Source organism: Musa acuminata, chromosome BXJ1-5 (assembly GCF_036884655.1).
Source record: "Musa acuminata AAA Group cultivar baxijiao chromosome BXJ1-5, Cavendish_Baxijiao_AAA, whole genome shotgun sequence".
NCBI lineage: Eukaryota > Viridiplantae > Streptophyta > Magnoliopsida > Zingiberales > Musaceae > Musa > Musa acuminata.
The window spans coordinates 6,801,287-6,819,933 of NC_088331.1; the positions used below are offsets into that span (position 1 = coordinate 6,801,287).

At 37.4% G+C, this 18,647-nt stretch overlaps 2 protein-coding genes and 1 long non-coding RNA gene across 5 annotated transcripts; 2 read left to right on the plus strand and 1 right to left on the minus strand.

Moving 5' to 3' along the window:
• Positions 1-508: 508 nt before the first annotated feature.
• On the minus strand, positions 509-1,233 carry LOC103984709 (uncharacterized). Its single transcript, XR_010513362.1, has 2 exons — positions 1,058-1,233; positions 509-950 (listed from the first exon to the last, which is right to left on the minus strand). It is a non-coding gene; the product is annotated as an uncharacterized LOC103984709 (long non-coding RNA).
• A 659-nt stretch (positions 1,234-1,892) lies between these two features.
• LOC135673410 (uncharacterized) lies at positions 1,893-4,780 on the plus strand. Its single transcript, XM_065182375.1, has 2 exons — positions 1,893-2,109; positions 4,375-4,780. The coding sequence occupies exons 1-2, from the start codon at positions 1,899-1,901 to the stop codon at positions 4,671-4,673; spliced, it is 510 nt and encodes a 169-aa protein (XP_065038447.1). The 5' UTR covers positions 1,893-1,898; the 3' UTR covers positions 4,674-4,780.
• A 949-nt stretch (positions 4,781-5,729) lies between these two features.
• On the plus strand, positions 5,730-18,454 carry LOC103984706 (beta-galactosidase 8). Of its 3 annotated transcripts, none has more exons than XM_065182376.1 (19): positions 5,730-5,922; positions 6,707-6,826; positions 7,338-7,533; positions 8,680-8,768; positions 9,241-9,321; positions 9,472-9,566; positions 12,070-12,140; positions 12,726-12,816; positions 12,888-13,005; positions 13,087-13,182; positions 13,255-13,303; positions 14,016-14,206; positions 14,316-14,387; positions 14,476-14,625; positions 15,523-15,573; positions 17,026-17,155; positions 17,296-17,444; positions 17,556-17,621; positions 18,298-18,454. In XM_065182376.1, exons 1-19 carry the CDS (start codon positions 5,785-5,787, stop codon positions 18,391-18,393), a joined length of 2,049 nt encoding a protein of 682 aa, XP_065038448.1. In that variant the 5' UTR covers positions 5,730-5,784; the 3' UTR covers positions 18,394-18,454. The 3 variants fall into 3 exon arrangements, with proteins under 3 accessions (XP_065038448.1, XP_009400533.2, XP_065038449.1); XM_009402258.3 differs by having other exon boundaries at positions 17,299-17,444; XM_065182377.1 differs by having other exon boundaries at positions 6,719-6,826.
• Positions 18,455-18,647: the final 193 nt, after the last annotated feature.

The following is an 18,647-nucleotide window of genomic DNA, read 5'->3' on the forward strand; positions in this document are numbered from 1 at the left end:
AGCTGGTTAAAGTGAAGGTTGAATGGTGCATCATGTCACCACGCACACAATTGGACCATCTTTGACATGTTTCACCGAGACTTCTTCCCTTACGGATCCATGTCGATGAGTAGCCGAGAGAATTCATCTCTTGTTCCTCATGATGAGAAAAGAACTCCATCCTCATGTCGAGAAGAATCGATTCAGCGAAGAACAAATCTCAAGTAGAAGGGCCTCGATCGACCGGCAACCAGCTTCGTCATATGAAATCGGAACGAAGGCGAAGAGAGAAACTTAATGAAGGTGTGCATGCTGCAATCTATCATATATATCTTCTTTTGGTTTATGGTAGAAGGAAAGGCTGCAAAGGGCCTCCTCGAGAAGATTGAGAGCTCAGATAAGCGAGCTGGAGGAGGAGAATCGAGCTCAGATAACTTGTGTCTCCTTCTCGTCTGAGCACCACACGGAGGATACGCGTCAGATGATAGTTGATCGACGATATCCTCTTTATCAAGTACAAATTTGATCATCACTAATGATTGACGCTGCGATTTGCATTTATTCAAAGATGAGCCGATTACATTTTCGTAACACTGTGGCTCGAGAGGTTCGAGAGGTTCAAGTTCGCTACTGATAAGGTTATGACAAGCGTTGCATAGGAGATATGTAAGGTGGTGACATTTGCGGCTCTTATTTGGGCGAATCCGTGATGCATCCATCACGCACGCAACTCGGCAGCGGATGGCGGGGCTACGCCTACGGGTGGCAGCGCTTGCCGCAGTCTTCGTAGATGACGTCCGTGCAGCGGCATGAGGGCGGATTCGACCTGGTGCAGAAGCAGCTCTTGCAGTTGCGGTGGCAGCCGCCCACCAACACGTCATAGCACTGGCACTGCGGCGGCATCGACCTGGTGCATATGCACATGTCACAGCACGGCCATGGCTTCTTCTTCCCTACCTCCATTCCATCCCCTGCACACACACCCACTCACACAGATGTAGATCAAAAGTCATCAAACGGTGTAGCTGCATCCATGTATCATTATCATGAGAAGAAGGAAGAGATGTGCGGTAAGCACCTTGGCTCGGCAGCAGGAGGCCAGGGTTCTCTTGGAATTGGGCATTGCAGAAGCTCACCACCAGAAGCACCGAGGCCAGGAGGGCCACAACAAGGTAAGTGCTCCTCGTCATCACGACACCAAGCGCTACTACAAACTTTGAGACGAAGCTTGGGATGAATGAAGGACTTGCTCAACCATGAATCCATCTTATACTGCAGCTCTCACAGCTTTGGCGACGAGAGACTGCATGCATTAAACGTGGTGTACTCAGCGACAAGTTGCAGCGAGCTGCCATGATAGTGCCATTATGTATATGCATGAATTCGAACGCAAACAGTCCCATCACAATCCATCTAATGACGACGTGGAACAGATAAGTGTCCAGAGCAGGTGATGAAACCACAATTGAGATAGCACAATCTTTAATGAAGTCAAAAGCATGTCACTTCACGTCTTCAAAGGAGGGAGGGAAGCGAAGTATGCTTTGAGATCCTGGAAATTAATGCCTTAAATTTCGCGAATGAATTGAAATTACATGATTGGAACCACGTAAATGAGGGTTATTTTTAGATTTATATTTATATTTCTAATATCAAGGATCTTCTTCCACCACCCACGACAGCTAATGGATAAGGTAGAATCTTAATATGGTCACGTTGTTAAGGTGGAGGTGTAGACGACGGGTCCACAAGTCCGATGATTCACAAGGTTGCGTTGTTTGTGGTACCAATTAATGCTTGTCGCGTAAAGACAAGAAAAGCTAATGTGATATTATATTAGATTCTATTACGTGCGTTGATGTAACATGTTGGTCGGGCTGGGCTATAATGGGCTTATAGCCCATAGTAAGGCCCATATTATGTTTTACATGGGCTTAGAACTCCGCCATATGAGTCTCGTTGCTCGAGGCACCGATGATAAGGAAGTCGTCGTGGTGATTCCGATGGCCTCTTCGCCGCCGTCGGCTGCTGCTCCGCCTCCTTCGACTCCTCCTCCGCCACTGGTGGCGAAGAAGGGCTTCTTTCGTCGCTTCCTGCCTTTCTTCCTCGCCGCGAACCTTGGCATCGGAGGTCGGTCGGTATCACTATCAGCTCAATACCCATTAGAGCCATGTTGTTGATCTCTACTCTTTGATTGACATCCATGATTTGTGTTCTTGAGCCCTCGGTTTTTCCTTGATGCGACTCGTTTGTTCTCTAAGCCACTTGAAATCCTAGATTTTGAGCTTGTAAATTTGGACTTCTTTTTGGGGGCTTATAATCGTGTTCATCAAGGGGATCAATCTTGCTTTTTCAAGACTGAGATGGTGTTTTCAAGTACCTGGTGCCGACTGTTCCACCAGCATATTTGTGGGTTGACACCGATGCAAAGAGGATTAGGGCATCTTGATTCTTAAATCAAATCGTGGGTGATCGTTTGCTGGAACATGGTTTTTCTCATCACTATTGAAATGTCGAACTATTGATTAACAGCATCAGTATCATTGACTTGATTTTGGTGAAATTACTGATTTGAAGATAATTACAGGATTTCTCAGAAAGGAATTTAATATATATTTCTTATGAAGGAAGGAAATTGTTCACTCAGAGAAGAGATATGGTGTGTCTGGTCAGCTTCAACACCACTTTATACATTACAAGTGGAACCATGAACCCATGGATATGTTCAGAGACAATGTTTAGATCATATCTTAGCTAAGTTTTTGGTATTTGACATGTTCGAAAAAACATTAAACCATTAAGCAACTTTTGTTTAGGTTGGAAATGACTGACCGTAAAGGACTAGAAAAGGTATACCTCAATGGTTCTTTTCAAAAATGGAAATTGACTGTAAAGGACTAGAAAAGGTACGTCTAAAAGGTGAAACTTCTTATTACACTTCCTTTTTAAATGGTTCTTTCAGGTATGGAAATTGTTTGGGCTTTATAGAGATTGATCAAATATCCTCGTTTGACCCACTAATTTCTCTGGAACATGTTTCTGCCTTTACCTAATTTTACATGATAAAGTGGAAAAGTAGTACTGGAAGAAAATGCTTGATCCTGAAACTATTATTCTATTGTTATCTGATTTTACTATTGCCAGGTTACTTCCGTCTATATTGCGACATAATTACTTTTTATCTTTAGGAGTAAAGCTCATTGGTTATCTGATTTGTTTTCTGATGTCAAGTTGATACTCAGCGGTTCTGGTGCTATACCGGCATGATTTGCTCCAGTGCATCTCTTTATCTCATCCTTTTTGCTCGGGAATAGAAGTTCATTATGCATTAATTAAGGTCATTGTATTTATGCATGGTGAAACTTCTTATTAAACTGCACTGCTTTCTCTCTTGTGGCAATTGTCTGGAATGTATTACTTCTATTGTACATCAGATCGAAGAAGGTTGACCATTCTAGTGTTCTTTGGATCAGTGAAATGGGTGCTTTTGCTTTTGGACCTATCACATTTTCTTCAAAATTTTGATAGATGATTCTGTTAGGCCTTTGCACTTTGCACTTTGCACTTTGCACTTTGCTTTTTATTTTTATTTTAATCATGGAAATGGGCACCTGACACTTCCAAAGATTTAATTCATCTCTCGGAACTTCAAAATCAACCAGCTTTGAATAAATTTCTGGAACAAGAAGTCCAGCTAGGTTTTGAGCATAAATAGAGTTTAACCTCATGTTCTGGCATGCAACTTCAAATGACAGTTGTTCCAGCACAAGAGGTGGCCGTTCTAGATGGACTTTTTGTACTTCAAATGCACTAAAAGATGTGTGTTGTCACTATAACGTTGTGGCTTCCGATGAGGCCCGACTGCTGTTTAAGTATCATGATTTCCCCATTATGCCATATCCTGGACAATTTGTTTTCTTACACTGGAAAGACTATCATGTAAGCTTGTTCTTGGCGGATGATTTGAACAGGTTGCTCAAACTGTGGTACCCTAAATATCAATGATTTGTTCTTGCTGTTTGATTCAATTGTGTTTTAGTTTGCATGCAGCATTGTTTCTGATCATGCCATATGTAAGTTGCCATTAGTATTGTTTACCCAAAGTATGTAAAGTTTAACATCATCATTGTGTTCTCAATCCACAGCAAGTTGGAGATCATTTGGATGTTTAACTGATTTAAGAGATTTGGCTGAAGAAGAATGTTGTCCACTATATTTATCATTTTGACATGCATTATTACATGTATTACATATTTACAATGTGCTTTTGATGATAAATCCTCAAAACTTAATTTTATACCCATATAAAGGATCATAGGAGATGATTTTTCAGGATATTACTATGTCATCACCAGTAATACCAAATCCCAGTCTAAAATATCATGTCATATGCAGCATATGTCCTTATAAAACAGTTATCTGAGAAGAACAATGAAGCTGAAGAGCAGGTGACTGCTCCAGCGACACCCACCGAATCTGCAGTTACTGAGAAGAAATCAGTTGTCGTACCTACTCCTGCACCCATAAAGGTTCTCCCACCAATTCCAGAACAGGAGCAACGACAGCTTTTCAAGTGGATTCTGGAAGAGAAGAGGAAAGTCAAGCCTAGCGATCCAGCAGAGAAGAAGAAGCTTGACGAGGAAAAGGCTCTCCTGAAACAGTTTATTCGAGCAAAATCTGTACCAAGCTTATAGAAACCTCATCCTTGCTTTCTTTGAAGAATTGCTGTGCCTGAACATGAAATGGGTGTCATCATCTTATCTTCCTTGATTTGAAATGGAATGGGTGTGGTTTGTTTTCATCGGCTGAATACTAGAGTGCACCGAAGGTTTACTTCCATTGTATGACATACCTTGTTCTGATTTGTTCTTTTAGTGTGTAAATTTGTATGAGATTCTATGCAAAACATTGTTTTCATGCTTCTTGTCTGCACAATCTTCTTTGTGATGTTATAATTTGGACAATTCTTGGTATTATTTCCTAATCCTCAAATAAGTTCACATCATCTTGTTGACTCATTAGGTTGTGTGGATCGTGGAAAAGATTTTGGAATACTTGATGTTTACATGTTCGGAATAATGTCTCAGCAAAGATATTGGATATCTCAGAAAGATATGATATTGAGTACTTGTCTTTTATATTACTTATATGTCTATTATCTTTTTGTCTCAATAATGACTTACTTTATTTAAGTGGATTTGATATATCCATATTTGGTGGCAGTAATTCTCATTACTGCTACTAAATATATCCTCTTTTGTAAACTATATCCGATGCCATATAATAATATAAAGTAATTAAAAAAAATATTTTTAATTATATTAAATAACGTATGTGATGTTTAGAATTTAAAATTTTAATATAAATTTCTCAATAAATCAAATTTTCAATTCGAATATCTCAACCAAGATTTTGGATATCTCTCAAGGATATAATGCCAAGTAATTGTCTCTACGATCATTGATTGATGATAGCCTATATGCAAAGATCCTTTTCAAACTCAACCATACTTTATATGTTTATTATCTTTTTGTCTCAATAATAATGATGTATTTTATCTAAGTGGATATGATATATCCATGTTTAGTAGCAGTCATTCTCATTACCACAGCTCACACGTTTTATGGGTCGTGATGTCTCGTAGCAGTACGGAGGGTTAAGATTTATTTTGGTCTCCAAACGAACGGTCGATTTCGTTCAATGAGATGTATAATACGCAAATCGTGACGAGAAGCAATAGAAATATATCAGCCTCGTTTCTCCGTTGGTTTCTTTGGAGGTAACGGAAGAGCCAAAACGAGGCGGATGGCGTCGACGACGACTGTGGAGCTCCTCCTCCTCCTCCTCCTCTTCCTCCTTCTCGCGGCTGCCGCCCCCGGCTTCTCCTCTTCCCCCGAACTCTCTTCCTCCCCTCGGTCCTTCCATCGCCGCCATGGCTCCCCGGTAACACTCTCCAGTTCACTTTTCTCTCTCTCTCTCTCTCTCTCTCCAGTCCCCTCGGCCCTTCCAGTTCTCGTAGCAGTACGGAGGGTTAAGATTTCATCAAGAACCTCGTCTTGATCTTGTTCTTGGAAAACGTTAACCCAAATTTAGTTTCTTGCGCGTGAAACCCGATTATTGTAGCCGATTGATCATAGTTCTTGAGGGGTGGCTTTGAGTGTAAGAGCCGAGACGAGGAGGATGGCGTCGATGACGAGCATCGAGCTCCTCCTCTTCTTCCTACTCACGGGCACTTCTTCGGCTTCTCCTCTTCCTCCGTACTCTTCTCTTCCCCTCGATCCCCCATCGCTGTCATTGCTCCCCGGTGACACTCTCCTCTTCCTTCTCCAGAAGATTTCATGAAGAACCGGATCTTGATCTTGGCATCAAAATCTTTAACCCAGATTTAGTTTCTGGCGCGTAAACGCAGATTCTTTTAATCGATTAATCATAGTTCTTGAGGGTGCTTTGAGCGTGAGAGACAAGGCGAGGAGGATCGCGCTCCTCCTCACGGCTGCTGTTCTCGGCTTCTTCTCTTCGTCCGTACTCCCCTCCCCTCGATCACCCCGTTACCGCCATGGTTCCCCGGTAACACTCTCCAGGCCACTTTTCCCACTCTCTCTTACTTCTCCAAAAGATTCATCAAGAACCCGATCTTGATCTTGGACGGAAATAATTTCTTGCTCGTGAGCCAGATTCTTTTGGTCCGTTCATTATAGTTCTTGAAGGTGGCTTTGACGTGTTTCAGTTCTTGGGACAGGCAGCCAATGATCGGAGGTTTCAGATTTCAGATGACATGTTTTGGAAAGATGATCGCCCTTTCCGCATCATCGGCGGTGATGTGCACTACTTCCGTGTTCTTCCGCAGGTATTTCTCTGTACGCCTTGTTGTTGTCTGAAGGTTATTACCTTTTCAAGCAAATGAATATATTTTCGATCCCACATTTTTTCTAGTTTAAAGCCCAAGATCGATCACCAACGAAGGGAGTACTCTTATTGGTTTGTTACATGAAGTGGAAGTTCCCAAGGTCATCTTGATGACACTGGTTTCGACACAAAACAGTTCTCGGGTCATATACTCTGTTGGTTTAATCCACATCTACCCTCCATTTCTCGTGATTTAGTGCTGGATTGTGAAGCTTTTCTTATTTGTGTGGTTTAGTGGACATTTTGAGTTGCCTTCCCTATCTATAGATTTATTTTTACCCTAATTCTTAAGATTTCTAGTTAAATCATGAAGATTGGTGGTCAAGTTTCAAGAATTCTATGACTTTTTCTATGTTTGAGCCCTTTCTGCCCATTGTAGCTCAGTGCACTTTGGTATGTGTAATTTCATATATTCTTTACTTATATATGGAGTATACTATGTGTTTATGCAGTACTGGCGAGATAGACTCTTACGAGCAAAAGCTCTTGGTCTGAATACGATCCAGACTTATGTTCCTTGGAATTTGCATGAACCAGAGCCAAACAAATGGGTATTTGCGGGTATTGCGGACATTGAAGCCTATTTAAAGCTTGCCCAGGAATTAGGATTTCTTGTTATGCTTCGAGCTGGGCCATATATATGTGCAGGTAAGTCATGTCTGGGAGATAGCAGTACATGAACAATAAATACTACTTCATCTATCTTTAATGGTAAGTCATATATTTGATTGTTTTGTCTCAATCCCGTTATGATATCTTGCACTGTTATGTAGACCTGCTTAACCTGTCTCGACAGGTTTATGGGTTGGTTATGAGGTCTGTACATGAAGCACTGGCAACTTAAGTCGAGGTCAAGCCTAGTTTCCCTTTATGTTGAGGATCAAACAGAAGTGGCCTTATTGCTGTTTGAAAAGAAGTTGATGCAAAAATCAATCTTAGCTAGCTTTCTTTGACTTCACTTAAACCTCCAGACTGTCATTGTGTCATTCACCTCATAACCTCATAACATAACTTATACCATAACTGGAACTATCGCTAGCCCTACTCTGAGCATGTTGAATTGTGAGATGTCATATTTTAGCCTGATTCCTTAAGCTGGCTAACAGGTGCAACTCATTCAACATGCTTCTATGCTTCTTTCAGCTCAAGGAATAGGGGTTGGTTTCATTTGTGGCAAACAATGTGTAAAATATAGAGACTACAAGATATGTCATTTCAATTTTCAGGAACGAAAGATATTGTCTTCAAGAAAGGACAAGTATGCATTGAAAATCTTCCTCTCAATCTTGTTGATTGCTATTAATATTTATTTTTCTCGGTTGATTGTTTTGTCCTTTTTGGGTTTGGAGATCCTTGATCTATCATATGAGCATAACTTAACTGATATTGGAGTGGTTTATTATTTGGATCTAAAAGTTGAACAAGTTTCCAAACGGTATTTAGGGTTGCTTACATTGGACATATCTGGCCAGTAAACTCTATTACATAATATTAGATTTAAACTATTTGGTATGGTGAATGCTATGCACATAGCCAAATCAGCAAGTTACCTTTTATAATAAAACCAGATCTAGTTGGTTTGAAATTTAGTTTGTCGAAGATGCATAATATGGTGGTTGCCATGGAAAGGGCTTCCTGTAAACCAATGGTATATCCTGACAGGATTGAACCCTATGGATCCTTTTGATAACAATACTAAACAGAAAAGTTAGAAATGGATTTTCTTTTTTCAAACTTGTTAATCTTTTCGTTACTTTTATTTATTCTGAAAGTATTTGTTCATATTGGTTGCAGAATGGGACTTGGGAGGTTTCCCTGCCTGGTTACTTGCGATAGAACCACCGCTTAAACTCAGATCATCAGACATGACATTTCTTCATTATGTACATTTTTTTCCTGATTATTGACTTCTGCTCAAGTTGTTCTTCTATTTTTTTTTTCTCTTTTTCTATTGAGTTTTATTTGAATGTCTTGGTAATTCTTGAAAGAATTAACATGTAAGTTGTGTGCTGCTTGTCTTGCTTAATTTTCTTGTTATATATTCAATTTGCTAAAAATAATAGAAAACTAAAATATGCTCAGTTATAAGTGATAAAAATGTCAGTTCACTTGCTTATTTCCTTCTTTTCATTTTATTTCTTTCTCTCTTAAATTTAAGGGAAGATTTGGGCGGTCTGGTTATTCTTTACCTTTTTTGGGAATGGAAGGATCAATAGTTTGATATGATCATGTGTAGGACCTTCTGTAGTAAACAGCTGATCTCTCTCTCTCTCTCTTCCCCCCCCACCCCCCCACTTTCATGTTTGTACATATGTTTACAGGTATCTATAAATTATTGTTGTTTAAATTTTGCAGGTTGAAAGATGGTGGGCCGTCTTTCTTCCAAGAATAGCTCCACTATTGTATCAAAATGGAGGCCCCATCATTATGGTTCAGGTATATGAGTTGCTGCTTATCATGTATTGTTGTTTATACGGCCAAGATTTACTTGCAAGTGTAGCATTATGCAAGTATATCTAAATTATGTAAAGAGCCTGGAACTACATCCTACTACAAAGCTGGTTGGTTGCCAACAAATGTTGCCAGGTTGAAAATGAGTTTGGATCATATGGGGATGACAAAGCATATCTACATCATCTAGTTACTTTGGCTAGAAAGCACCTCGGGCATGACATTATTCTGTATGTAATTTTATTATTGGATTACTTTCTCTCATTTAAATTATACAAGTTTCTTTGCTTTCTTTATCTTCTGTAATAAATTTCTTAGTTTTCTTTTAGCTTGCGTGATTTCCTTGTTGGTTAGTTATCTCTGCCAGAAGATATCTGTTTTCCTTGCTTGCCATATCTAGGGGGATGATACGAATACAATAAATCACATGCATTATCTTGTGAGAACAAGTTTATGTATATCACCATGACCTTATGCATCAACAAGCCAAGTTTATAAGGTGTGTTTTCTTCTGTTAAAAGACAAGATAGGGAAAAATGCTTACCATCTTATTTCATTAAGCTCATAATATTGTGTTGCAATAACTCTGTTAGATACAAAATTATATAAAAAGAACGAATTATACCATAACATTAAAATCATCACATGTACATATATGAAGTTGAAATTTTATGTAATAATCACATTATCATCATTTCAAATTAGTAATAAGAAATTTAAAGTTTAGTTTTAAGCTTAAAATTAGAACTTTCCATTGTAAAATAATTTATAGTTTAAAAGTTTGAACTAAATAATTCAAATTTTGCTGAAATATGGTCATCTCATTCAGGTTGTCTGGTCTGATTCATGAAATATGGTCATAACTTTTTTTTTAAATGACCAAACCCATTTATTACCCTAATGCAGGTTCTTTGTTTCCGTTAACTTAGAAAAAGGTTATACTATAATTCCTGGACATGTAGTGTGGTTCATTTTAGAAAAGAAGGATGTTACTGCTTTCGACCACTTATATTGATACCATGAAAGACTTGTATGATAGTCTAGCATTATGAAGCAATTTGGTTCCATACCAGTCTTGGGTTTGACCAAGTCATGACCTGCAAAGACATGACTATGTTAAGCCAATTGTAGCCCTGTTTAGCCATGTGGAAGGTTGAACAAGGTAGATGGTCCTGTTTTCAATAAGATCAGCTATGGTTGGTGACCTGCAAGAGGATTGTCTCTTAACTTGATGGCTTATGGGACTATAATTTAAATTTGAAACTTATGCTGACTTCAAGAGAAAGATTTTGGAAATGCTATAGATGCTTAAAGGAGGATCCTTGACCAATTAGCATAGGTTCCAAGCCATGGTATATCAGGATTACAACAACATAAAAAAAGATGGAAGGACGACCAAAGTCATAATCCCATTAGGACTGCTCAAAAAAGGGGAGACGACGAAGTATGGTATTTCCAATATATTTCTTGTGTATTAAACAGAGATTTCTAGACTAGTTATGAATCCTAATGAGATTAGGAGATTTAGGCACTAGTAGCCCCAAAATGGACATGAATGAAGCTTATGAGACTCGTGCTATGACTGTTGCATTCTCTCTTTTTTGCATAAATAATTAGATTAGTCAGTCATAATTATAGTATGATTATCTCTTGGGACGCTTTGACTTCTTCTCGAGCATAGTGTTTAATATTAGAAAACCAGGAGTTTCTAGGGAGTCCTATACTATTATAGAATTGATCTAAGATCAACTTGAATTCCTATATTCCTCTCCGAATGGATAGTAACTTTCATGTTGTTTATAATTTGCTAACATTATCACCTTAATTGGATGGGTTGAATTGCGATTAATTCTAACCTTGAGTTGTGGAGATAAATTACAAAAACCAATGATTTTGGATTAAGTAGCTCTAAGACTGAATATAACAAATGCCAATTTAGCAATAACAAAGAAAAGAGCTTAACATGTAGTTAGCATTATGAACATGGATTTGAAAGCAAAAGTATATGAGATCTATTGTTCAAACAGAAGGGATGACTGAAGAAGATATTGTTTGCTAGACAAATTAGCAATGTCGAATAGTTTTTACTGTAGCATAGCATGTGGCTTTGCAGCTTTTAACAAGCTGTCCAAAGATTTGCTTAGAGAGCCAAAATATGTTCATGACTGCAGCAGCTTGAACTCTCTAGATATGAAAAACTTAAAATTTCTGAAAATTTTAATGCAGGAGATGAAATTTAGCACCTACAAACAATCATTATTAGGAATTACGCATTATCAGAGTCTTGCTATTTCGTCAATTGAGGAGTTGGTAAGCTTCCATAGCCAGAATTTACTTCTTGTTTAAGCAAAGAGGAAGAGCATTTAATATCTGATTGTCCCACAGGATGATGGGGTTTGTGATGGTATACAAAGCTAAATGGATTTGGTAATAAAACAAAGACTTAAGAATTTGGGGCCTCAGGTTTCTAAGCTTGTTTTATCTGAGTTGCTGGACCACTTGATCTATTAGGCTGGCCTGTGATAGGCACTAAGTAAATCTTTCAGTTGGTAATATCCAAGCAGCCTTCTTTAGATAGTAATGTGTAATAGAAATTAAACTTTTTGCTTACTTTTGTTTGCAGTTTTGCTTTCACGTCACTATAATCCGATTAGTAGCTTTTCATGTGAGTGTTGTTTGGAACAATTGATATAACTGCCAATAACTGGATATTTTCTTTGTTTTCATTTGTAGGTATACTACAGATGGAGGTTCTAGAGAAACTCTGGACAAGGGAACAATTCCTGGAGAGGGTGTTTTCTCAGGTGTAGTATGTACACAAAATTATTCACATATGTTGTCTAAAATTTTTTTATGTTATTAGATGTCTATGTTTAATTTGGTTTGGATGCCATTACTCTTCAATACTAATGTTTCTTGTGAAAAATTCTGAATGCGAGTCCAAATAGATTAGACTAATAGGTTGATCATATGAAATTAGTGTTTTGTCAATGGAACTGCAGTAATGGCTAAAGAAGGAAAATTAATCAGAAGTTATGTAGCATGTGGGCAACAGAATCATGTATTTAGATTCACCAAGTTTTTGTGTGCTTTAACTAATGTTCAAAGTGACACCATCAGGTATCCCTAACACCAAGTTACTGTGTTGGGCTTTTTTGATATCATTTTCATAGGTGTGCTGCTGAATGAATAGTACTCATGCAACAAGGAATTACTAGAGCATGCTAGCTCAGTACAATTAGAGTTGTTTGTTATGTATAATGCACCACCCTTTCCTCTTAATATAAGTAAATTGCTACTAAAATTGCACTTTCAACCTATGTAAAATAGATGAAAGAATTAGTATGCACTAACTGCCTGTTTGAATGTGATTTTTAATTGAAGTGCAGCTGTTGATTTTTCAACTGGTGAGGATCCATGGCCTATATTTGAGTTGCAGAAGAAGTATAATGCCCCAGGACAATCACCACCTCTCTCAGCGTCAGTATATGGTTACACTTCCTAGACCAATATTATATTATATTATATCACTAGGAGTTGTTGTTTTGCAGAGAATTCTATACAGGTTGGCTTACACATTGGGGTGAGAAGAATACAGAAACTGATGCCAATCGCACAGCTGCAGCTCTAGAAAATATTTTATCTCGAAATGGCTCTGCCGTGCTCTATGTATGTTGATCGAAATTTTGTTGATTGAATAAATTAATTTTTACTCCAGCTGCTCTAGTAACATGGCTATCCAAATTTCAGATGGCTCATGGTGGAACCAATTTTGGATTTTACAGTGGTGCAAACACCGGGCAAAATGAATCTGATTACAAGGCTGACCTTACATCTTATGATTATGTGAGTGATTCCATCTAAGAATTAGAGCTCTAGTTAACTTAAAATTGATTTGTTGAGTTATCTGCAATTCAGGATGCTCCAATCAAGGAGTCTGGTGATGTGGATAATCTGAAATATAAAGGTATGCTCTTTTCTATCTAAACTTTTATATTTTTTACTTTCATTTTGGTAGCTTCCTGATTGTTGTAAGTTTATGACTTTCTAGTTGTTTCTTTTGTGTTGGCTTGATTTGCAATTAAAGTCATTCCAGTTTAAAATTTATTATGGACTATATATTGCCATTTAACATCTCAACATAGCAAAGTAGCAACCCAAGCATTCTGGAGGGCCAGCCTTATTGTTATAGTAAGGTTGCTAATTTATGATGACCAGGTTGAGTCAAAGAAACAACTTTTCTGCTTGCAATGACCATATCAAATCCAGTATTGTTGGAGCCTAATGCACCATTCTATTCTTCTTCTAATACAACCCAAGCATACAAATTCAGCTCTCTATTCTTGTGTTTATTTTTTTCTTTTCCTTTATCTGAAATGTATACTTTTGGAGCATAGGCATCTTTTTTTAATTGTGCAAAAATTGCTAAAGCTGGGCATGACATCTGTTTGGTATTGCTTGTGAAGAAAGGTGATTCATTCATTGGTACTCGTATCCAGGCCATAGTCTGATTTGACATTTTTTTGGTACTGACGATTAAGTAGTTGTTCCTAATCTTACAAATATTTGACATATTTGTAATTGATGTTTCTAAGGATAATTGGCTATAATTCTGCATTATGAAGATACATGTGATTCATTATATAAGAACTTGTTATTTTGGATATTGAACTTTGCAGCATTAAGAAGAGTTATTCAAGAATATAGTGGAGTAGTTCTTTCTCTACCTCCTCCTGATAATGGAAAAAAGGGATATGGCCTGGTTACTGTCCGTAAGATTGCATCCTTTTTTGAGGTCCTTGATGGCATGATTAACCCAAGGACTGCTGTTGAAAGTGAACAACCTATGGCAATGGAATCAGTTGGCCAGGTACCGTCTATTTTCACAATTTTGATTTCTGATGGTTTCTTCTAGCTCTTGATTGCTCTGAGTGGCTGAACAGGCGTTGTTGGGTCTAATATTTTATCTTGTGATTCAGATGTTTGGGTTTCTGCTGTATGTTTCTGAATTACCTATAATGGGAACGAGTAGCATTTTAAAGATTCAGAAGGTTGGATCTCATATGCTTTATGCCACAATTAGGTTTTCTACAATATATTGCAGAAAACATCTATACAGTCTAAAATTGCTAAATGCAGGTGCATGATAGAGCCCAAGTTTTTGTTTCATGCACAATGGATAAGAATGGAGGTAGTCCTAGACATGTTGGTGTGATTGAAAGATGGTCAAATAGGGAACTTGTGATTCCCAAAGTTTCTTGTTCTTCTAATATCAGCTTATTTATTCTGGTAAGCGAGTAATTGTATGTGTTTTATAGATCCCTTTCTAGCTTATGTCACATGCTAAGTTTTGCATGGTTTCTTGAATTTATGATCAAAGACTCTAGTATTTCAGCAAAAAAGATATAATCAGATATCTTTTCCCTGCTAACACATCATCATTTTAGACGGTTAAAAAGAAATGTTTGGACTGATAAGTATTAATTGGTATTTATTGGTCTGACCAAGTGCCAGTAACTGACCATGCATCTCAGTACTGCTTGGTGGGTTGCTCATTTTTATATTTTTATTGTTTTATTCAGCAATATCAAACAATATAGAACAGATACTGCTCAGTATCATAATATGTACTGGTCAGTACCATAATACTTCAGTTAGATGAGATAACTGAAGTTTCTATTTTAGTTGATTTGTGACACCAATTAATCAATTGTATTGCTTTCATTGACCCTGCAGTGCAATGACTGTCAACACTAGAATTCAATGATAGATAAGTTATCCTTTTGAGTTTACAAATAAATATTTAGTTGCTCTATTGAAATTGTCTTTGAGAACATTCACTGTGAGGCCAGTTTTTCTCAGTTCTTGTCTAGACTCCAGAACTAACAGGAAACAGAATGAGTGCTTTTTGGTCAATGTTTATCACACTCGTGCTTCTAGGTGTCAACTTTTCCATTTCCTAGTGTAAGTGATATATATTTTTCTCTGTCAACTTTTCTGGTTAATGTTCTATCTTTTGAGATCATACTTCTATGCCTTTTAGATTTACATTGCAGTAAATATCCATCAATTAGATAAAAATAAGCTGCTCCCTACTTTTTCTTCATAATTATTGCATCTTTCAGCAGTATGTCCTAAGTTCTGGTTTAGTTACTTCTGACGTGGCTTTTAATCTATTCAACTCAGGTGGAAAATTTGGGCCGTGTTAATTATGGAAAGTACATCTTTGATAGAAAGGTAATGCTGCAAACAGGACACTTGAGTGATTCACACACATTCAACTTGCATATTGTTTTTTTATTATATTTACATCTAAATGCTGGATTGAGGTCCAAAATGCATGGTTTTTCTATTTGTTTGTCATGTTTTGGCACCTTCGACACTCAAGTTTTTATCTCATATGAAAATTTCTTTAGGCACTGTTAACTGTGGACATTTATAATTGCAGTTATGTTGATTTAGTCTGTCTGTTGGGTTTAGATTGCATATCCTTTTTGCACCTGTAATTTTTCAGGTTGTCTTTTCCGTTCTTAGGCACTCAAGATGAAGTAGATGATAACCAGCCATTCATATTTGTGTAGCTTGATGGTGCTTGTATCATGCATTCATAGGTGATCGGATTCTTGCCAACATATCAGATATTGTATTGCCTCCTCTTTTACTGTCTTTGTATATATTGTTTATCTGTATGTACATAATTCTACCTAGTGATGTTTACAAATGGTATGTCCAATCTGTGATTACAGAGTGGGTAGCTACAGTCTATCATGTTTATCAGTGCTGCTACAGCCTCATGGCATTCACAGCCCAATTGCTTAGGACTTGTTCAAGTTGGATGAGTCCTAGACTCTAGTTCCACAGGGACTCAGGGTCTTTGACTTTGTTTTGGAATTAAGGAAATACAGTCCTTTTCGGCTTCTATACAAAACTGACCACTCATGATTCACTTGGAAAGGGATCCAGTCCTTTGGTTTTTTATGGACAAGCCTATAAATTGTCTAGGTAATTGTAGTATGTTGGAGTCTAGGTAATGCTGCTTAATGCTTATCAGTTTGGTGCCAGTTACCCCCATCATCATCTAGAAGAAAATTCAGTAGATGAATTAATTCTCAGTGTTATAGATTAATCACTTTGTCATGTCCAGTGTTCAAAGTTTTTTGTCACTGTGGGATACCGAGATCTCGATTCTGTGTAATATAGGTTGCAGCCATGCTTCGAGTAAGATGAATTGGAGCATCTCACGGCCCATTGGCATCCATAACTTATGTTGAAGTCTTAAATAAACCAATACTGAATTTTCAGTACATTTTCATAACACTGGTTAGAATTGTTGTGTCATTTTCTGTCACGAGAGGGTGCCATGCTTTCCTTTATGTTGGTCACCTGTTAACTATATAGATTAACATCTCTCTTTCACTTTGTTTGCTACCTCTGTCCTCTACAGGAGTTTCAATTGTTTTAAGTCATCGTGTTCTAGTTTAGCTAATTTATATGGCTTACACTGTGAGTCTGGTGAGATAGTTGAAGAGTTTCCATTTATACTCTTGTAAACTTCTTCAATTTATAGTGAATGTTTCGTTCAAATAATTTCTGTCAGTTTAAATTGTTCATAGATCACTTTGATGACCATTACTTTCCAGGCATACGTTGAAAAACTGAAAAGATTTAGTAAGTTCTTTTGATACTCAGGGAATACTCTCTAATGTTACCGTTGATGGAGCCGTCATTCTTGGGTGGAAGATGTATCCAATTTCACTGGACATATGTAGCAAACTTTTCAATGTCAACCCAATCAAGCAAGTTTCTATTTCTAGGACAGGTAATTTATTCCTGCAGAATAGATTGCAAAATCACTGTTACACATTTCCATTTCCATTTGCATTTTTTTTCATATCTGAGGTGAGAGTGAATGCAATATATGGACATGTAGCTGATTATTATGTGGTAAATTTGTTGCAGCAGAGAAGATTTCAGCAGAACCAGGATTTTACGAGGGCCGTTTCTACATTGATTCGATTGAACAAGTTAAAGATACATTTATATCTTTTCGTGGTTGGAACAAAGGGATTGCTTTTGTAAACAATTTTAATATTGGAAGATTCTGGCCGGTAGGATACTGAGACTTTATATCTTATACTCTTGTAGTTGATGTCTTTACCAAGATGATTTATCTCAATTGCTTTCTTATATGAATCTCCAAATTACTAAATTACATGCAGTTGTTTGGACCCCAATGCACGCTTTATGTGCCTGCACCTATACTTCGGCAAGGAGAAAATGTTGTGGTATGTGCAAACACTTGTACTTATATTGCTTTACCAAAGAGCAAAATGCTATTGAACATTGCTTCTACTGTTTACCCATTGTTGCTTTCAAGCTTGTAATATCTAAAGAAATAATCTCATGTAAAATGTTTGATTGAAAATTTTAGTTAGCTGGAGTGTGGAATCTGCAATGACAGTGTAGGTGCAGGTTGAAGGTACCCCACCTAGCTTGGTTTGTGGTATATGGGAGGTAGCAATGAGTGATTAATTATTGTGGATCATTGTGTTTAGCAAATTACATAGATTGCTCATCATGTTAGGTATGATATGAGAAATTTAGAATTTAGATTGGTGTTTCATATCATGAATAAATGGTTTCTGTAATTAGCTTCTGCAAGAAAGAACATGTGTATATACTTTTAAGCAGTATGGACAAATAAGTCAGGCTTTGTCAGCCTAAAATAGATTAAAATACCAATGTTATGTACTAACTAATGTTATAATCTTGACCTTCTTTTGGTTGTTCTGTAGTAACTATTGTTATAAATGGATGACCTCATGACTCTTGACAGCACTGAATTCCAATCATGTGAGAGAAACCAAATCTTTTTTTGAGGCCTACGGATCATGCACTTTTAAATTGTTAACCTTGATGTTATAATTTTTGCCTCCATCTGAATCTTGTTACCGATGACAGGTCATTTTAGAGTTACATGCGCCAAATCCTGGTCTCACAATCAACTTGGTGAAGAAGCCAGATTTCACTTGCGGATCAAAGCAATACCAGAAGTGATATGACCTTTTGAATATTATTGGATGATTTTTGAATAATATGATATGCTGACTGGTTTCAACTGGTGTAACCTTTGTTTCGGAAGTGATATGCTGAATGGTGGACGCAGCAAAAATATAGTAGCTGTTGTTGTAACAAACGCCAACAACGACTATATTTTTGCTCGTAGGAACTGCTGCGTCCACCATTACTCTGGTAGTTTCTATCATTAGTGATGATGATAGTAAGGATATTATCGATTAATCATTGTTTGA